At 35.4% G+C, this 16876-nt stretch overlaps 2 protein-coding genes, 1 non-coding gene and 1 pseudogene across 4 annotated transcripts; 3 read left to right on the top strand and 1 right to left on the bottom strand.

Moving 5' to 3' along the window:
• Window positions 1–259: 259 nt before the first annotated feature.
• Window positions 260–6147, top strand: LOC145624369 (calcium uniporter protein 1, mitochondrial-like). The gene is made up of 3 exons (XM_081677386.1): window positions 260–852; window positions 5269–5720; window positions 5816–6147. Exons 1-2 carry the CDS (start codon window positions 448–450, stop codon window positions 5716–5718), a joined length of 855 nt encoding a protein of 284 aa, XP_081533512.1. The 5' UTR covers window positions 260–447; the 3' UTR covers window positions 5719–5720; window positions 5816–6147.
• A 318-nt stretch (window positions 6148–6465) lies between these two features.
• Window positions 6466–8463, bottom strand: LOC145618325 (amino acid transporter AVT1A-like). The gene is made up of 8 exons (XM_081673106.1): window positions 8289–8463; window positions 7972–8191; window positions 7740–7875; window positions 7629–7648; window positions 7387–7532; window positions 7262–7305; window positions 7121–7180; window positions 6466–7017 (listed from the first exon to the last, which is right to left on the bottom strand). Exons 1-8 carry the CDS (start codon window positions 8446–8448, stop codon window positions 6925–6927), a joined length of 879 nt encoding a protein of 292 aa, XP_081529232.1. The 5' UTR covers window positions 8449–8463; the 3' UTR covers window positions 6466–6924.
• A 4218-nt stretch (window positions 8464–12681) lies between these two features.
• Window positions 12682–12753, top strand: TRNAG-UCC (transfer RNA glycine (anticodon UCC)). The gene has a single exon. It is a non-coding gene; the product is annotated as a tRNA-Gly (tRNA).
• LOC145624368 (pentatricopeptide repeat-containing protein At3g24000, mitochondrial pseudogene) lies at window positions 12735–16606 on the top strand (annotated as a pseudogene). The gene is made up of 3 exons (XR_014110423.1): window positions 12735–12885; window positions 13414–16005; window positions 16094–16606. The product of XR_014110423.1 is annotated as a pentatricopeptide repeat-containing protein At3g24000, mitochondrial pseudogene (transcript).
• The last annotated feature ends 270 nt before the right edge of the window (window positions 16607–16876 follow it).

The raw sequence follows: 16876 nt of genomic DNA, 5'->3' as shown, positions 1-16876 counted from the left end.
TCAAGGGAAGAAAACACATCTTTTAATTTTTTTAAAAACTGTAATTTTCCGTCCCAAGATTTGGCATAGTGTATATTTTTTTTCCTTTAGTCTTTTTCGACCCGGAGACCTTGCCTTTTTTTACTCTTAACTTTCCAAACTAAAATAAATTTTCCATAAAATTTAGCTAAATTAAATTAATAAACAAATCAATCAATCATAAAAATATAATATTATAAAAAAATAAATAAAAAGCTTTACTTTCCTTATAAAGAAATAATCAAAAAAATATAACCCCACTCATTAAAACATACATTCTCCCAACTTCTCCACATCTTCCTCATCAACTTCAATAATAATCATCCAACCACCATTTCCAATACCAAGCTACCTTCAATGGCAGATTGAAGATAACCTAAACATAGGAGAGAGAAAGTAAAAGAGAAGAGGAGAGAGAAAGTGATTACAATGTGGAGGTCGTATTTTCGAAAAAGTTTAACAATGGCGGCGACTCATCGGAGTCGTCAAACGTTGTACTCTCCGGCGCGTTTTCCGGCGGTTTTTCCGGCGTCGAGAGACGATAATCGAGAAGAAAAGAGGTTTATGTCGACGGCAAGTGGCGGAGCAGAGAGAGAAGCGGCGGTTTCGTTGGGAGAAGTGAAGAAATTGATGAGATTAGTGAATGTTGAAGCGTTGAAGACGAAGCTTGGAGAAGATGGTAAAGAAGTGATTGGATATTCAGAGCTTTTGAAAACTTGTGAAAGTATGGGAGTTACGAGATCTGTTGATGAAGCTGCTGCTTTCGCGAAAGTTCTTGATGAAGCTGGTGTTGTTTTGCTCTTTCGTGATAAAGTTTATCTTCATCCTGATAAGGTATAAATTTTGAAATCGATTTTGATGTTTTTTTTGGAATTTTGATTTGTTCTTTAATTTGTGTTTATTTGGAATTTTGCTGGAAATTTAAGTGATTGTTCGTGGTTGATGATTATTTATTGAAGAAATGTGTGTATTGGTGTGTTGATTTGTGATGTTGTATTGTTTATTTGTTTTGTGTGTGGAGAGGAATCTTGTTTTTTTGGAATTATGTGTAAATATCAATTTTGAATGGATATGGAGAAATTGGATAGGTATGATTGAGTTTGAGATGATTTTAAGCATATGGAAGATTGTTGTCGATTTCGGAAGATTTGGTTAGAGGTCTGAGGGTTGATTATGGGTGTGAATCAAAGGGTTGGCACAATAAGAGTCTTGTCTTTGATTTCGAGAGTTGAAATTACCATTGCTATGGTACAAAAATGGTGAAGATGTTGGCAATTGAGAATTTGGTTGATACCAAAGTCATGTGAGTACATGATGGCTAGCTAAGTTGGGGAAAAGAAGAAAAAAGAATGTCCAAATGATGGTAATGAAATATAGGAACCAATACAACTCAATTGAGGATGCAAGGCATGCCAAATATATGATCGGCTGCACAATCTAATATACTGTGAGGTCGTGAGGGTGCTTTCATATTTAGAAATTTCAATATTTTTCCCTATCAAATTGACATAGCCAATTCTGTTTAAAAAAATTTCAACTCCCAAGCTTGAATAAAAGTAAGCCCTGCTTGTTAAGGCTACTTTAGCCATTCATATGCCTCATATTAGGGGTTCTTTTTGTAGCCTACCTATGTTGGCATCTTCTTTCACGCATAGCCTGCAGGATTACACAATTGCACCCAAGGAAAGGGAGGTTAGCGTGTGTTGTAAAATGCAGTATTCATCTTTGTGTATCTGAAGTCACCATTTCAAAGATCCAGTTATTTGTCTGTATTGCTTAGCACAGGATGAAAAGGTTTTCAGGAGCAATGCTTTTTCGAACCTCTTTCTCAGAACCTTTTGAAAGACTTAAGTTAAGTTTAGAGCGTACCTCATCTTGATTGAAAATTTTCCAACTTGACATACTGAATCTTAGGACATAGGACTAATAGGAGCCAGTAGGCTACAATTGATGTTATCCCTGTATTACGGAATATTTTTTGACCAATAAGCAATCTAAAGCCTAATATGTACTCCGTGCTTAAAACTTTGTCAACTTGAAAGCGAGGCGTATATATATCTTAGGCATGAGGAAATGAATTTAGAGCTTCTCTATCTATGTGCTAAGTAGCAAGCCCGTGGGAGGGTTTCAAGTAAGACTGAAAATCCAGGTGAATTTCTAGATACTGTTTGAGTAGAATTCTTATTAAGTTGTTTTGTCATTTGTAATTTTTTTTTGATGATTAGTCCCGATTCTTGTGTAGCATTTAAATAATTTGAGGCGATTATCTGTTATGCTGTATACTGGATCTTCACCCTTTCAAATATTATAGAGATAAGTCAGAGCGGTATAAAGGAATAAGGAATGCAGCCTTTTCCATTTATTGCTTGTACGTTCAACATGTATTTTGGATCTTTTTATTGGGGGTGACGCAGGGGGTTTTGGGGGGGGGGGGGGGGGAGGGTGGTGGAGTGGGGTCATCAAATAGAGTTTGAAGGTGCTGTTGACAGTTAGAATATGGATGATTTCTGACTAACTGTTTTTTGCTTGACATAGTGATGGTGACTGATAGGTGGTGTGTTACATGATCTTGTTAAGGTTTTATGCTACTGCTAATTAAAGAGGGAATGAAAAAGGGAGTCAAAAGTTGACTTTACTGAAGCACTTTTAAGCTAAATCAGATGGGTATACTCTTTCTTAAAATCTTTTTGAAGAGGTATCAGATTCCCATTTCTAATTAAGAATCTTGGATTTTACTATTTCATTCTTAGGTGTTATAACTTAGTGCTGTTAAATAAGGTAGGTGGGCTTTTTTTTGGGGGGAAGGGGGGGGGGGGTGTGGCAGAAGTTATAAAGTGACTTTAGTTCATCACTTTTGAGCAGCAACACATGTGAAAACTTTTGGTTTGGATCCTTCTGCAGGGGAATCAGATTCAGCTGTGTAATTTAGATTTTCATTTCGTGGTTAGTATTTTTAACTTCTTCCTAACAAATATTCATTAAATAATCTTTGCTTTGTAATTTATACAGGGTTTTCTTTTTGAAATATTTAATATAGTGATAGGGTCATAGGAAAAATGCAGCACTTCGGGTATTGGAGTTGTTTGCTTATTTGAGGGGATATCTGACAATGATAGTGCATACAAATTCTTCTTGTCTTTTTAATTCGTATATTTCAGTCAATGTCTTCACATTAGTAAAGGGTAGGATATGGAGATAGAGAGGTATATGTTCTTAGATATAGTGAATCAAATAAAGCATTTGGTTTATCTTTTGCCTTTTCAAATCCCATTTTATTTAATGTTTGTGATCATGAGTTTTTGTTATTTATAGGTAGGGAGAGATTTGTATACCAAGATTTGACAGATTTCTCTAAATGTCATTTCTTTCTTGATGGATCTGATCCTCCTATTGTCCGGTATTGTATACCAAGATGTAAACAGCCTTCTTTATCACTGCCTTACCTTTGGTTGACACCAGAAGCTGAAAGTGAAATACAATCAGGATGCCAAGCAGTGTCAGCAGGAGTTGCCTGCTTTAGAGATTTCATACTCTTCCTTTCTAGAAAGTTTTCTCACTCCTAGGAATTTCTTCTCACCTACGCGTTTATATGATTTATTTCGTCCGTTTATGACTGTAAAAACATCAATGGTGTGCAAAAAGGCTGAGACTATATACATACAAATCCCTTTGTTTTCCTCTTATAAAATATATTTCTCGTTTAGAATCACATCTTAAGTGAAGTTGCTAAAGGAGCATATATTGCTACATAGGCAAATTTATGACGCTATAGTCCAGTAAAGCATATGTAAATTTTATGTAGTTTCTTGAACTTGGATGTATCCATGAGTCCATGACTCCATGTTAACAAAATTTCACAAAGAGAGATCAGTTTATGAATATTCTAATACTTGGCATTGTCTCTAAAACAATGTATGTCTAATGGCTTGTACTGCTAAATTCTGACATGGCTTGGACCGAATTAAAAGGAAGAAGATGGTTGTTTTTGTGTATAATTGAGAATTACAGATTATAACAAGATGATACAAGCATTTTAGACTTGTTCTCTACCTCTCTTCCAGAAAATGTAAAATTATCATGTCCTCTCTCTCTTGGCATTTACTTAACTAGCCTACTATCTTAGCTAAATAATATTTCTACTCCCAAAGTGTCTCTGACCCCCTTATATTGGTTCTTTCGCCGTGCTTAAAGGGTTATGAACTCGCAAAATCCTTAAAGCCCCTAATAATCACTGATGGCAATTTTGTATTTTTAGCTTGTGTTTTTGGGGATTTTATTTCTATGTCCATTGAGTCCCATCAGTGAGTAAATTAGGACCCAAATGCACTCTTGTTACGTTACAAGAATGTGAAGCTTAATAACATTGAAGCTGTTCTCTTCAAATTATCTGTACCTAGGGGCCTAAGGTTCTAACTTCTAAGCTGCAAACTTTTGCGTATTTCAGAGTGGTTATGGGAAATCAAATATGCCATCTGTGTTCATATAATTTTTTATCTGAGCTGGAAGTTGGACCCATATGGTTTGAAACTTAAAGTAATTGATGGAAATATATTCTAAATTAGGATTGGGATATCTGGATTTCTGGATTATACGGCTTAGAAAATAGGGCCCCAAAGATTATTATTAATTCACCAATGTCAAGATTTTTTAATTTACCGTATGTCATATTAGTGCTTTAGAGATGATGCTTTCAACAAATTTTATAGGCTGATGCCGCTGATCAGCAGAAGCTATGACACTAGTGTTCTTGCTGTTACATACCGTTTTCCTTAACAAACAACTCTCAATTTTCCTTGATCACAGATTCTCCTTTGCATTTGATGGACCTAAAATTACAAACGAATATGTTAATCCTGTCCCTTCTGCTTTTATAATATTCCCTCTGAGAATTCCTGTGTAGAACTTAATTGGGAGATGAGATGGAGTCTTGAGATTTAAGAAGATGCATTTTTGTATTTCAACTTTGTCTCACCCTTCCAATATACCGTATTGATAGTTGGTATACTATAATTCTTAGGTTTGTGGGTGTTACTTATTTCAATTATTTCCTTTGTACTCCATAAACACTGATGTTTGATGCTTTATAAGTACTAAATCCACTCTGATGTTTTGGCACTGTTATAGTTTTATAGATATATGATTTGTGGTCTACAAGAAAAAGACTAATTTGTCAAGCAGCAAATTTGATTCTCATCTGCTTGCTTTTACTGCATCCCTCTCCCCCTCCCCCCTCTTTTTTCTTGAATCCAGGTGGTTGAACTAGTTAGGAGATCGGTCCCACTTGCCTTAACTCCGGAAGATGATCCTAGGAGGGAGGAGCTGCAGAGGTTGCAAGAAAGGAAGGAAGAGATTGACAGGAAGGCTCACAGGCAGGTTCGTTTAATGCTGTGGTCAGGCCTTGGTGTTGCTATATTGCAGGTTGGGCTTTTCTTTCGCCTTACTTTCTGGGAATTCTCGTGGGATGTGATGGAGCCAATCGCATTCTTTACAACAGCAACCGGCTTAGTGATCGGTTATGGCTACTTTATGATCACCTCAAAAGATCCCACGTACCAAGACCTGATGAAGACACTCTTCCTTTCAAGGCAGCGGAAACTGTTCAAGAAGTACCAATTTGATATTGACAGATTTATAGAGCTGAGAGATAAGTGCAAAAATCCTCTCAACAAAAAGCAGATCAACGAGAAGTTAGTACTGTAAAGGTATTCAGTTTCTCTTAACCTGTCTATGTAGCCGGAAGTACTTTCAAGACCTGGTTTTGTCTGTCTCATTAATTAAATTTTTGTTGAATTCTCAGATTGATCAATATCTTCTACGGCAGAAGAGGATTGTGGACATATTGATGCCAAGATACTTTTTCGCCAAGTAAAGAAGCCCGTAACTAATATTGCAATTCTTATTTGACCTGTCTATCATCCTTGATAGCAGCTAATCATATTGCGCCATCAGCAAGAAAGCTTTTGCTCTTCTGTCCTATTTTTTCCCTTAGGCAAAGGACTGAGCCTCAAAAAATTTGTAATGGCTTACCCCGTTGTTCCTATTGATAGAGGAGTTTAGTATCTTTCCTGTAGTGGTGTACACTTGCTAACATTAACAGATTTATCTTCAATGAAAGCTACCATTTTGATATCATGTCTGGCTGTTTTTCAAATGATCAATCGCGCCAACAATTTGTGTGGTATAATTTGTTTATCACAAATACCCATGAGTAACACTTGTGATCTAAAACAGCTAAATTCTGATTGACAATGAAATTCTACCTTTTTTGTGATCTACAATATTCAGGCTAAATTCTGTTTATTTGCTCATTAAAAAATTAAACGAATCAACTATTGATACAAATTGTAATATCTCTGCTGTAAAAGCTCCGTCGTAATGTTCAAAATTAGAAAGTATCAAAGTGCAACTAATAGAAAGCATAGAGAGATGAAAATAATAATAGCCGTTCATAGATCTTGAGAAGGAAAGAACACATTTTTTGCCTTCAATTTCAAAAAAACATTTGAAGTTATTCAACTATCTCGTTCATCACTAAAGCAGCCCGTAGGCTACCAATACTACTTCCAAAATTCGTACTCAGGAGATTCAAAGATGTTCAACAAAGGGAGCAATGTTCAAAACTCGCTTTCTAATACCACCACAAAAAAAATGTCCTGAGATGCTAGTCTCCAAATTCAGAATGAAAGTTGTAGTTGCGAACTTTACATGGATAATGTTTTCCTTTGCAACAGGGTGCTTGAGCCTTGCAGCCCTGTCGTGGCTTTAGACGAAGAAACTCTTCTTGAATTCTAGTCCTAAGTCATTCAATTCGTAGACAGAATTAATTGGAAAAATATACACACTTGATAATTACATTTGTTCTGGTTAAATTATGGAAATATCATCAGGTGAATATTCTTCAGTCTATCAATAGCTGTTGATAATGTTGTAGATTGAAGAATACGTTCCAAGTACTGCCACGGCGAGTCCCATCACCACGACTGCATAACACATAATAATCTGGAACACACAAAAATCAAGTCAAGATTTTCACTCTTTTCTCTTACGTAAATTGTACTTGGATCAGAAAACATTTTGTACATCAGAAATATTAGTTATATACCTGTATAAATGACAGGTTGTTGGCAACTTTTATGTAGCCGAGAGCTGGAACTACAATAGACTGCAATTACAATCAAATAGTATAAGATCGGAAATTTATTAAGATATTAAGCAAATTTAAAAGGTATAATCATCACCCTACCGTTAGTAAGCACAGTAGTGATCCAGTAAAGGCCATCACATAACCTGAAATTCATGTGGTTAGTAAAGGTATATTTATATGTGTTGGTTAGTTGCTAAAATGATTATGGCTTTTCAATAACATACCGAAAAAGGGAACCAGGAACGCTACACAAACACTTGAAACGACAAGAGTAGTTCTTAGAGGAATTATGCACCAGCAACTGTTGGATAAATTTGGTGGCAGCAACTCTTCTAGACTCCTGGCCAATGGATTTAGCAACAAAGGATACGTACGCAATTGTTAAGGGAAAACAATTTTACATTTCTTAAAGAGAGGAACATCACAATTCATAAATTTATAAGCAAGTCAAAACTCGAAAGGATATTTGAAGAAGGGGCTCAGAACCTGCAATAAGGAAAACAAGTAATAAGTTGCAAGAAAAACAAACATTATCAAACATTTCTACACATTAATGAGATCATAAGTCGGATCATACAGTAGTCCACAGGGCAATTGTGGTGGCAGGAGAGTTTGCTGGTAGGTTAAGGGTGACTTGAGAGTCAGTGTCCTTGCCAAACATGAGAAACCCCGATACAGCCACAAGAAGATATACTGAGATAGACAATGCAAAACTGCATTGGAAAATCATAGAAATAATTTAGACTTGTTAAGAAGTGAAGTGCAGAAAGCACCAACACATTCAGCATATATATACAAACCAACCATACATTATTGTCAGTGCCTTTTGAAATTTCTTCTTGTCTGTCATTGAATGATACAGGTTTGGAAGGACAGAATGCCCAGAGTAGCAAAACCCGAACACACCAAAAGCATAAGGAATGCCATTCCACTTCACTAAAGGCCCAGTTTGATGAAATCCAATGTCTTCTGTAGTACCAACTAAAAGCAATGACAGTGCTATGCAGACTACTCCAAATACACCACCAACTGCGAAATGTAGAAAATACATTTCTTAAGGATGAGAATATACATTGATTGTTGCAAAGAAAAAAAAATTTGTTTACGATTTTTTATGTTAGTGTACCAGAAACAAAGGAAATTTTCCGAAAGTCCCTGAGATAGCAAATTGGTAGAACAATAAGAGCAGAAATTATTCCAAGAGAGTGAACCGGGCCAAGGTAAAGTTCACCCCAGTGCAAGGAAACATTTGGGAATAATTTAGCAAGATTAGCTGCTTCCAACATTATGAATTCCACACAACTGAACTGCATCCACAAAATAATCAGTAAAGCAGAACATCCCAAAAAAACCTTGCAAGAATGCAAAATTCATACTTACATATAACTCGATATAGAAGATGATCTGCAAATTGCATTCATAAAAAAAGTTAGTCAGATCAGAAGAGCATAAGAAGCATAATAGATTTTAAACAGAAACATCTAGATAGATGATTGTGAAACTCACTGATACAAATACGCGGCCAAAGTTTCCAAATGCTGCTGCTCCTAGATCAGGAAAAGTGATGATTTCTCTGTTGATCTCCATGCATCTCCTCAAGAGATAACCTGTGAAATAGCTAAGTCCAGCATACAGAAGTAATAATCCTACACTCGCCCAACCTCCTTCTTGTATCGTTGATGGCACTGACAGAAGTCCAATGCCAACAAATACACTGAACCCTGATAAATATATGAACCAATCTCTTCATTTGACCAAGTTCAATCAAACAGATAAAAGGAACAGAATTTTTGGTAATTACCATTAAAGACAGTTTGTGTGACATTGCAGCCGTAAGTAATCTGCTCACCAGAAGGATGAAAGAAGGATGATTTGCCTACAGATGACCATGTTAAAGTACTGGAGTATTTGTCAAACTGCTCTTTCGACGTATCATTAGGAGTAAGAAAAGGCGCCTTAACACCAAGATCTTGATTGCTTTGACTTATATTGGTTATGCTTTGTGTTATACTTTGAGTTATGTCTTGTGCTTGTCTAAGAATGCTAAGGCCATTAGGCGATGCAGCAATGGAGAGCGAGTCTGTGGTTTCTCTGCATCATATCAACAAAACAACATATTTGCCAAATATAAGTGAATCTATACAATCAACAAGCCTTAGAAATTTACCATCCTTTTGATAAATTACATTTATTCAAATGCACCTTTTAATATTTTTGACATATAATATCATACAGGGACATTTCAAGGTTTTGCACAACCAGGGGACATTTTCGAGGAAAAATAACCTGATATTGGATGCTTTTGTTCATCTCTAAGACGGAAAAACTACATATATATGGTATCGATTTGCATAATGTACACACCTTGTAATCATATTTAATCAGCTTATAATTAACTAGACATCATAACATTTTCTACAATTATATTGTTCCAAATTCCAATATAATTAGCATACTATGTACTGTAAAATCACAACACATGATACTATCATCAATAATGAACAAAATTTAAGCTGTTGTTCCAAAAAAAAAATGTAAAAAAGAAGTAAAAAATGAACAACATTTATAATAAAAATGTAAAATCCAAAAACATATGAGAAAAAAATTGTACAATGTACCTATAACTCCGAGGCCATTGATCCAAATAAGAATGATCACCTCCTGCATAATAGTTTGTATTATCTCCATCGTTGATGCTCGAGGAAAAATCATGATCATCATTTAAATCACTCATCATTTCATCATTATTATCAAATTCTTCATTATCATCTACTTTGAAAATAAATTCACTCATTATTTCCAAAATGATGTGAATTTATTTTGATTACTAAATTGGACTAGAAGTCTAGCACACAATCTACAAAAACGGAAAAAATTGTATATATTGTCAACTAATATTGTTAATGGGGTACAAGAATGTAGGATTGTTTCAACAAAAAGAAACATTCAAGATCAATAAAATAAATATAATTATGCATTGTAAAATATTCTATTTGACCACTTACGTTTGTGGCTCTGCCTTTGATTTTGCTGACGTATGACGGTAGGGTTTAACGAGGTTTAGATGTATGCATTTTTTTTTTTAACAAGAAAATATTTGCATTGGATAAATATAAACCTGTTTCATATTTTGTTTTTAACGAAGTATATCATTTTCCATCTAAGGAATTTTTATTTCTGATTCGGAAAATAAACTTTTAAGAGTGAATATAAATACCCGGTGCACCCAAGTATATAAATAGTTTTACACAACTAACATAAGCAGTATCCCGTATAATTTTTGGTATTAAATCAAAGATTTTCAAGAATTCATTACTATCACAATAATCCATGGGTGTATATGCATATTTTATCTCTCAATTCTCAATAAAAAATACTCTTCTAATTGTACCCTTACAAAAAAACCTACCTATATACGAAGTACGAGTATATAATATTGGGCACAAAATCTTACATTTTAATTTGAGTATGTGACATTTATCTTTTATAACCACTTTTATCTTTCTTTGAACAAAATGTGTGGTTTTTTGCTTAAGCCGTGATTTTGATTAGCTAATTATTATTCTTGATGGTTAGCTCAAAATGAAATTTGGAGAAACAGCTAATTCCCAGCTTAACTCCACCTTTTATATATTATTAGTGGGTAGCCATTGTTGTAGTAGCTTGGTAAAAGGTACACTAATTAAACTTATTTAATAATTTGTATAATTATAAGGTCTTTTATTATACTACGTAAGTCAAATACAAGAAAATGAACTAAAATATGAAGAAAATGTATAACATATTAATTATTAATCCTTAATATTGATTTCCAAATATCTGACTCAAACCCTTGTGTTTTTATTCATCAATATTGCGTCATCTATCATGAACAAATTTTTTCTTATTATCGTCAAATTTAGAATACTAATCATAGATGTGTCACAGTTCATCCTCGACTTAGAGCAAGTTTAGCCCCAAGTCTTAAGACTTGGATGTGACATTATTTTTGGTGGTCCCCATTGAAAATGATGTCATCAAATTCTTGTTAAAACTCACTAAGACTTACACAAATTCATCACTTTAGCCCTAAGACTTAATTATTTGACATATTATATGTAGAAAAGTGTTTAAAAAAAAATAATAAAAATAAAAGTGAAGTGGGTGAAGTGGGTCCCAATCTCAAGTCTTAAGTTGAGTCTTGAAATTTCAAGACTCAACTTGAGATTTTTGAAGAAAAATGGAAAAAGTTTTAAGTATAAATCTTAAGACTAAATTTGATGATATCACTCCAAGTCTTAAGACTTGGGGCTAAACTTGCTCTTATTATTGTTGTTGTGTATATCTTACCTTACCAAAGGAACAAAAGACATATAATGTTTTGATATTTGGAGGGTCATCAAAATGATTAATGTGGGTGCTATTTGTAAATAAGTAGAATTATAAATCACCATCAATTAGGGATATTGAAGGGGCGGGACGGGCGGATATTGGCTTTTCCATTTCCATTTCCATTCTCATTCTTATCCCCACCCAATCCACCCCCCACTTGGATATCCATTCCCACTTAATTTCTGTCTTCCAATACACAATCCAACATAATTAATATAGATTACAAAAAAAAAAAAAAATTATTATTTTTTTAAGGGGAAAAAATTGTTAATATTATTACACAAATTTTCAGTTATAATATTAGTGTATTACAAATTATTATATCTACCATTTATTTTGCATACTTTTTTATAAAATAGTATAAAAGTATATAATTTTGTTTTTAAAAATATATAACAGTGGGAATGAGTTTGGGATGAGGCGGGTATGAAGTGGGGCCGGTGGAGCGGGGCTGGGCGAGGGTGGGTCCCATCACCCATGGCAAATATGATTTTCATCCCAAACCCGCCCCACCACCCATCAACCTAAGACCTATCCTCGCCCCAGTGGCGAGTTTCCTACTTGACCCGCCCCATCATATCCCTAGCATTAGTGTCGTTAAGGTCTAAAAGCAGGTTAGACCCATGCATGTCGTGGGTCAATAATAGGTGAGCCATTAAACCTTCTTTTAAATTGGGCAAATATTTCCCCCTATATTGACCCTACTCAATCGATCTTATTCATTAAGGATCCTATAATCTTGTTCTGCCCTTGTTATCATTGGTCGTCTACCCTACTTAATAATTAGATTTATCTAGTTAGATCATCGGTTTAATTGAATAGAAACTACCGCCTTAGCATTGGAGTACTCATATACTCGTATATTAGTATATGGATAGTTCCCCAAGGTTAATACTAACTTAAAGTGTATTCTATTCACTATATTCACTCAGCTAAACTTATTAGACTTTATTAAAACTTATTTTAGTTATAAATTGAGTTCAAGTAATCCCTAGTATGTAGATTTATTTTTCCTAAAGAAGTTATTAAACTTGAAGTAAATGAAAATAAGGTCTATGAAAGCGTTATTGGAGGCATTGTAGTCTTTGTCGTGTATTAACAATGTCTATATACGATTAAATTGATAAGAATTACTCCTTAATCAATAAGCGTTTGTAGTCCAACGGTTAGGATAATTGCCTTCCAAGCAATAGACCCGGGTTCGACTCCCGGCAAACGCATTTTATTTAAATTTTTTTTTTTAAAAAAAGGGCATCCAAATAAACCATCCTTGTGTTCTACTGAATCTGCTTTAGATCCAAATGATTGCCTAATTGCTCAGCAAGGGGAAACTCAGCAGCTAATCATGAAAAGTAAGTTCTTTTTGTTAATTTTTTTTTAATAAATTTAGGTTCTTTATATATCCTTGCTTAACTTTTAATTTACCAATATTGGATTTCACTGAAATTATTGTTCTTTCAATTTATCTTTTCAGTTGTGGGTGTCTGAAATTTAGTTCATTTGGTGCTTATTTAATGTATTTATAGCTAATTTGTTCATATATCTGGAAAATTTTCTGGGGTTGTTGCTGTTCACTCTTAAAACTTCGATTTTGCTCAATTTGATTGATTATACTTGCTGAAAAATTGGTTTGGTATTGCTCAAATTTCCCAGTAATGTATCTGCCAAACATGGGTGTGATAGTTTTAGCTTAGAAAATGTTGTGCAAAATGCAAATGCTGCGTAAAATTCGCACATAATTTTGTTAAAAGGGTCCTATATTGCGCCGGTTGCACTTAAAAGTTTTAATGTTGCAGTTTGTGGGGGTTTAGGGTTTTGGGTTTTGTAGTAGTAACTCTGGATTTTTTATCCCTGATTTCCTGCATCATTTATGCTTGCAGGGTGAATGAGGATGTCAGAGCTAGCTTGCTGTCTGTAAGATGTAGTGTGTAGTATCTAGCTGTTTACTGGTTTTTCTTTCCTTTAATATTATCGTCGTTGTGATACATGAGAAGATGTGCATTGTTTTGTTTGGGGAGATTATCATATAACCATCTAAGAGGATTTGTCCCCGTGAGGGAGTGCCATGAGCAATTTTCGGGTTCCTTTGGAGCTCAGGCCGTGTTCCTGTCAACTGAGTCTAATGTTTTGGGATGTGAAGAAGGAAGGCATGTTGATGTGTTTCAAAGAACACATCATAGAGACCTTCTCCTTAAGAGTAGTGATGTTAGGACAAGCCGACAAGCACTTGAGCTTGTTGAACGAGGTTGCCTTCAACCTGACCCCCTGTTCTATAACAGATTGCTGAAGAAATGTGTGGAGTTGGGTGACCTAAGAGAAGGCAGAATTATTCATGCTCATGTCCTTGCTTCTGAGTTTAAGGATGATATGTTTATCCTTAATAACATTATCAACATGTATTCTAAGTTTGGCAATTTAGGGGAGGCTAGAAAATGTTTTGATGAGATGCCAGCTAAGGACACTTTCTCTTGGACTACTATGATTGTTGCTTATACGCAAAATGGTAGGCCCGAGGCAGGCCTTTCGTTGATTCCCAAGATGCTTCATCTTGGCTTGAAACCAAACAATTTTACATTTTCTATCCTTCTAAAGGCCTCTGGGGCAATATCTAGTGCTAAGCATGGCATGCATATACACACCCTTTGTGTCAAATATGGTTGTGATTCAAATATCTATGTTGGAACTTCTTTGGTGGATATGTATGCAAGATTGCAAGGTGTGGCCTTATGGATGAAGCGCAATCAATATTTGATGGACTTGTGAGCAAAAATGAGGTCTCTTGGAATGCTTTAATTGCTGGTCATGCTAGAAAGGACAGAGGAGAAGAATCGCTTAATTTGTTCCAACGAATGAAAAGGGAAGATTTTTATCCTAGTGATTTTACATATTCCTCTGTACTCAATGCATGTGCCAGCGCTGGAGTTTTGGAGCAAGGTAAGTGGATACATGCTCATGTGATAAAATGTGGGGTAAAGCTTAGTGATTTTGTTGGGCACACTCTTCTTCATATGTATGCAAAGTGTGGGAGCATTGAAGATGCAGAAAAGGTCTTCACTAGATTGGTGGAGCGAGATGTTGTTTCATGGAACTCAATCCTAACCGGATATGCCCAACATGGTTTGGGGCACAAGTCATTGGAGCAATTTAACATCATGCTAAAGACTGGAATGCAACCAAATGCAATAACATTTCTTTGCTTGCTCACTTCTTGTAGCCATGCTGGATTTGTGGAACAAGGACAGTATTACTTTGAGATGATGAAAACATATGGTTTAGAGCCGAAAATTGAGCATTATGTCACAATTGTTGATTTACTAGGCCGGGCAGGCAAACTTGATCAGGCACTGAGATTTATTAGGGATATGCCTATTAAACCTGTTGCAGAGATATGGAAATGTCTTCTGGGTGCATGTAGGATGCATAAGAACATGGAGCTAGGTGTTTATGCAGCTGAACAAACTTTTGAGCTTGACCCTTATGATTCTGGCCCTTATGTGATACTTGCCAATATGTATGCTTTGGCTGGTAGAAGAAACGATGTTGCTAAGGTGAGAAAAATGATGAAGGATAGTAGGGTAAGGAAGGAACCTGCTTGTAGCTGGGTGGAGATTGAAAATGCAGTCCATGTGTTTGTTGCTGATGATGATACTCATCCTCAGAGCAAAGAGATTTATGACATGTGGGAGAGCATAAGTACAAAGATCAAAGGAATTGGATATGTACCAGACACAGGTCAGGTTCTCTTGTTTGTGGAGGAGCATGAAAGAGAAGCAAAATTGCAGCACCACAGCGAAAAGATTGCCTTGGCATTTGCTTGTCTGAATACACCACCTAAATCCACCATCCGAATTAAAAAGAACATACGAGTTTGTGCTGATTGTCATTTAGCATTTAAGTTCGCATCAACTGTAATTGAAAGAGAAATTATTGTGAGGGATACTAATCGTTTCCATCATTTTCGAAATGGTTCTTGTTCTTGTGGGGATTACTGGTAGTACTGAAGCTCACACAACAGTACTGAATTTCTTAGGGACTATTTCAGATTTTTAGATTGCTAAGAATCATGTACTTGCCAATTTCAGGATTGCTGTGGCCTGTGGGTAGAATACCGTGCATAGGGCTACCAATTAAAGACACTCCTTTGGTTTTCTACAGTTCAATCTGAAGTCTTAAACAGATGAAAGAGCATTCTCACTAACACATGGGAGAAAGTAGGGTTAAAATTGTAATCTTGGTAAAGTCTCTTCCTGTTGGAACTTGCAGTGTTGTAACTGAGCCAATGTATCCTGTAAAGAACTTTAGTAACACAGATTCTAGCTTTACGATTTTTATGAAGAAGCTGAAATTACGTCATTGGGTGCAAGAATCTGCTAAAAATGACTGCTTGATTTTTTAAAAGACCTTCTTAAGATGCTTTTGTTTTATTGGAGATATAGCCGTTCTTTGCAGAAAGCTAAAACTGTACGTGCCAGGTATATTGGAATCTATCTTCTTTTATTATGTACCAGCAATCATCCTTGGACATCTTTGATAGTCATGTTTTTATTTTTTGTGCTTCAGGTCTGTCCTGGTCGTTTTCATGTTCTGTATGTTTGTTCAAGAAATCAAGGGATCACGTAATTTTGTCAATAGTTGCAGCTGTTAGGAAACACCTGAAGGCTTGCTCTTGTTTTATTAAACAATAGCTGCATAAGTGCTTTCTTTAAGATGATTAAGGGATAGAGTCACTCTGAACTAGAGAATAAGGTCAAGCTTCCTCAGCACTTGTCATTGGAACTTCTCATGCCATCATGCATTCATCTATCTGCTTCCTTAATCCTTATTATTCCTTCTATTGTTGATGGGGGAAGAGTGAAAAAAGAAAAAAGAAACTATGTTGGTATTGCCTTGATGAATTATGCTTGAATCTTCTTCTAGTTTTCTGATTGTTTTCGGTCTTCCTGCCCACAGCTTTGTTTCCCAATGAATAAGCTGTCTCAACTTATGCTGTTCCAAAGTTGCTGATCTGTTTTATGAAAAGCTTGTTTCCCAGCACCTGTACAGCAAGTCTCAGATCATGCTCTACTTTGTTATTTGAAATATTTGAGTTACTGTTTTATGATATAGAAGACTGTTGAGCCCATTGCCTGACATGTGAAGCATGATAGAATAATATCCTATGTAGATGCCAAATCTATTGTCTAGACTCTAAAGGTTTTGCACTTATAATAACACTTAGACAGCCTATTATGATTTATGGAGTCCTAATCGTCTTTGTGGCATGTTCATATATATATTGTGTCTACATACAGATAAACTTGTCACTTGTATACGATAGGTCACATGTTCAAATCCTCTCTACTA

The sequence above is a fragment of the Chenopodium album genome, chromosome 3 (genome assembly GCF_948465745.1).
Source record: "Chenopodium album chromosome 3, dcCheAlbu1.1, whole genome shotgun sequence".
Lineage (NCBI taxonomy): Eukaryota > Viridiplantae > Streptophyta > Magnoliopsida > Caryophyllales > Amaranthaceae > Chenopodium > Chenopodium album.
The sequence above is the reverse complement of the archived record's forward strand: the minus strand, read 5'-3'. Positions and strand labels throughout refer to the sequence as shown.

Excerpts from the sequence above, each read along its gene's own strand:
- LOC145624369 (XM_081677386.1), top strand. The coding sequence starts at position 448 with ATGTGGAGGTCGTATTTTCGAAAAAGTTTAACAATGGCGGCGACTCAT. Across the intron at positions 853-5,268 it reads TTTATCTTCATCCTGATAAG|GTGGTTGAACTAGTTAGGAG; the intron begins GTATAAATTTTG and ends TCTTGAATCCAG.
- LOC145618325 (XM_081673106.1), bottom strand. The coding sequence starts at position 8,448 with ATGTTGGAAGCAGCTAATCTTGCTAAATTATTCCCAAATGTTTCCTTG. Across the intron at positions 7,649-7,739 it reads CAATTGCCCTGTGGACTACT|GTTCTGAGCCCCTTCTTCAA; the intron begins GTATGATCCGAC and ends TCCTTATTGCAG. Across the intron at positions 7,306-7,386 it reads GTTCCTGGTTCCCTTTTTCG|GTTATGTGATGGCCTTTACT; the intron begins GTATGTTATTGA and ends CATGAATTTCAG.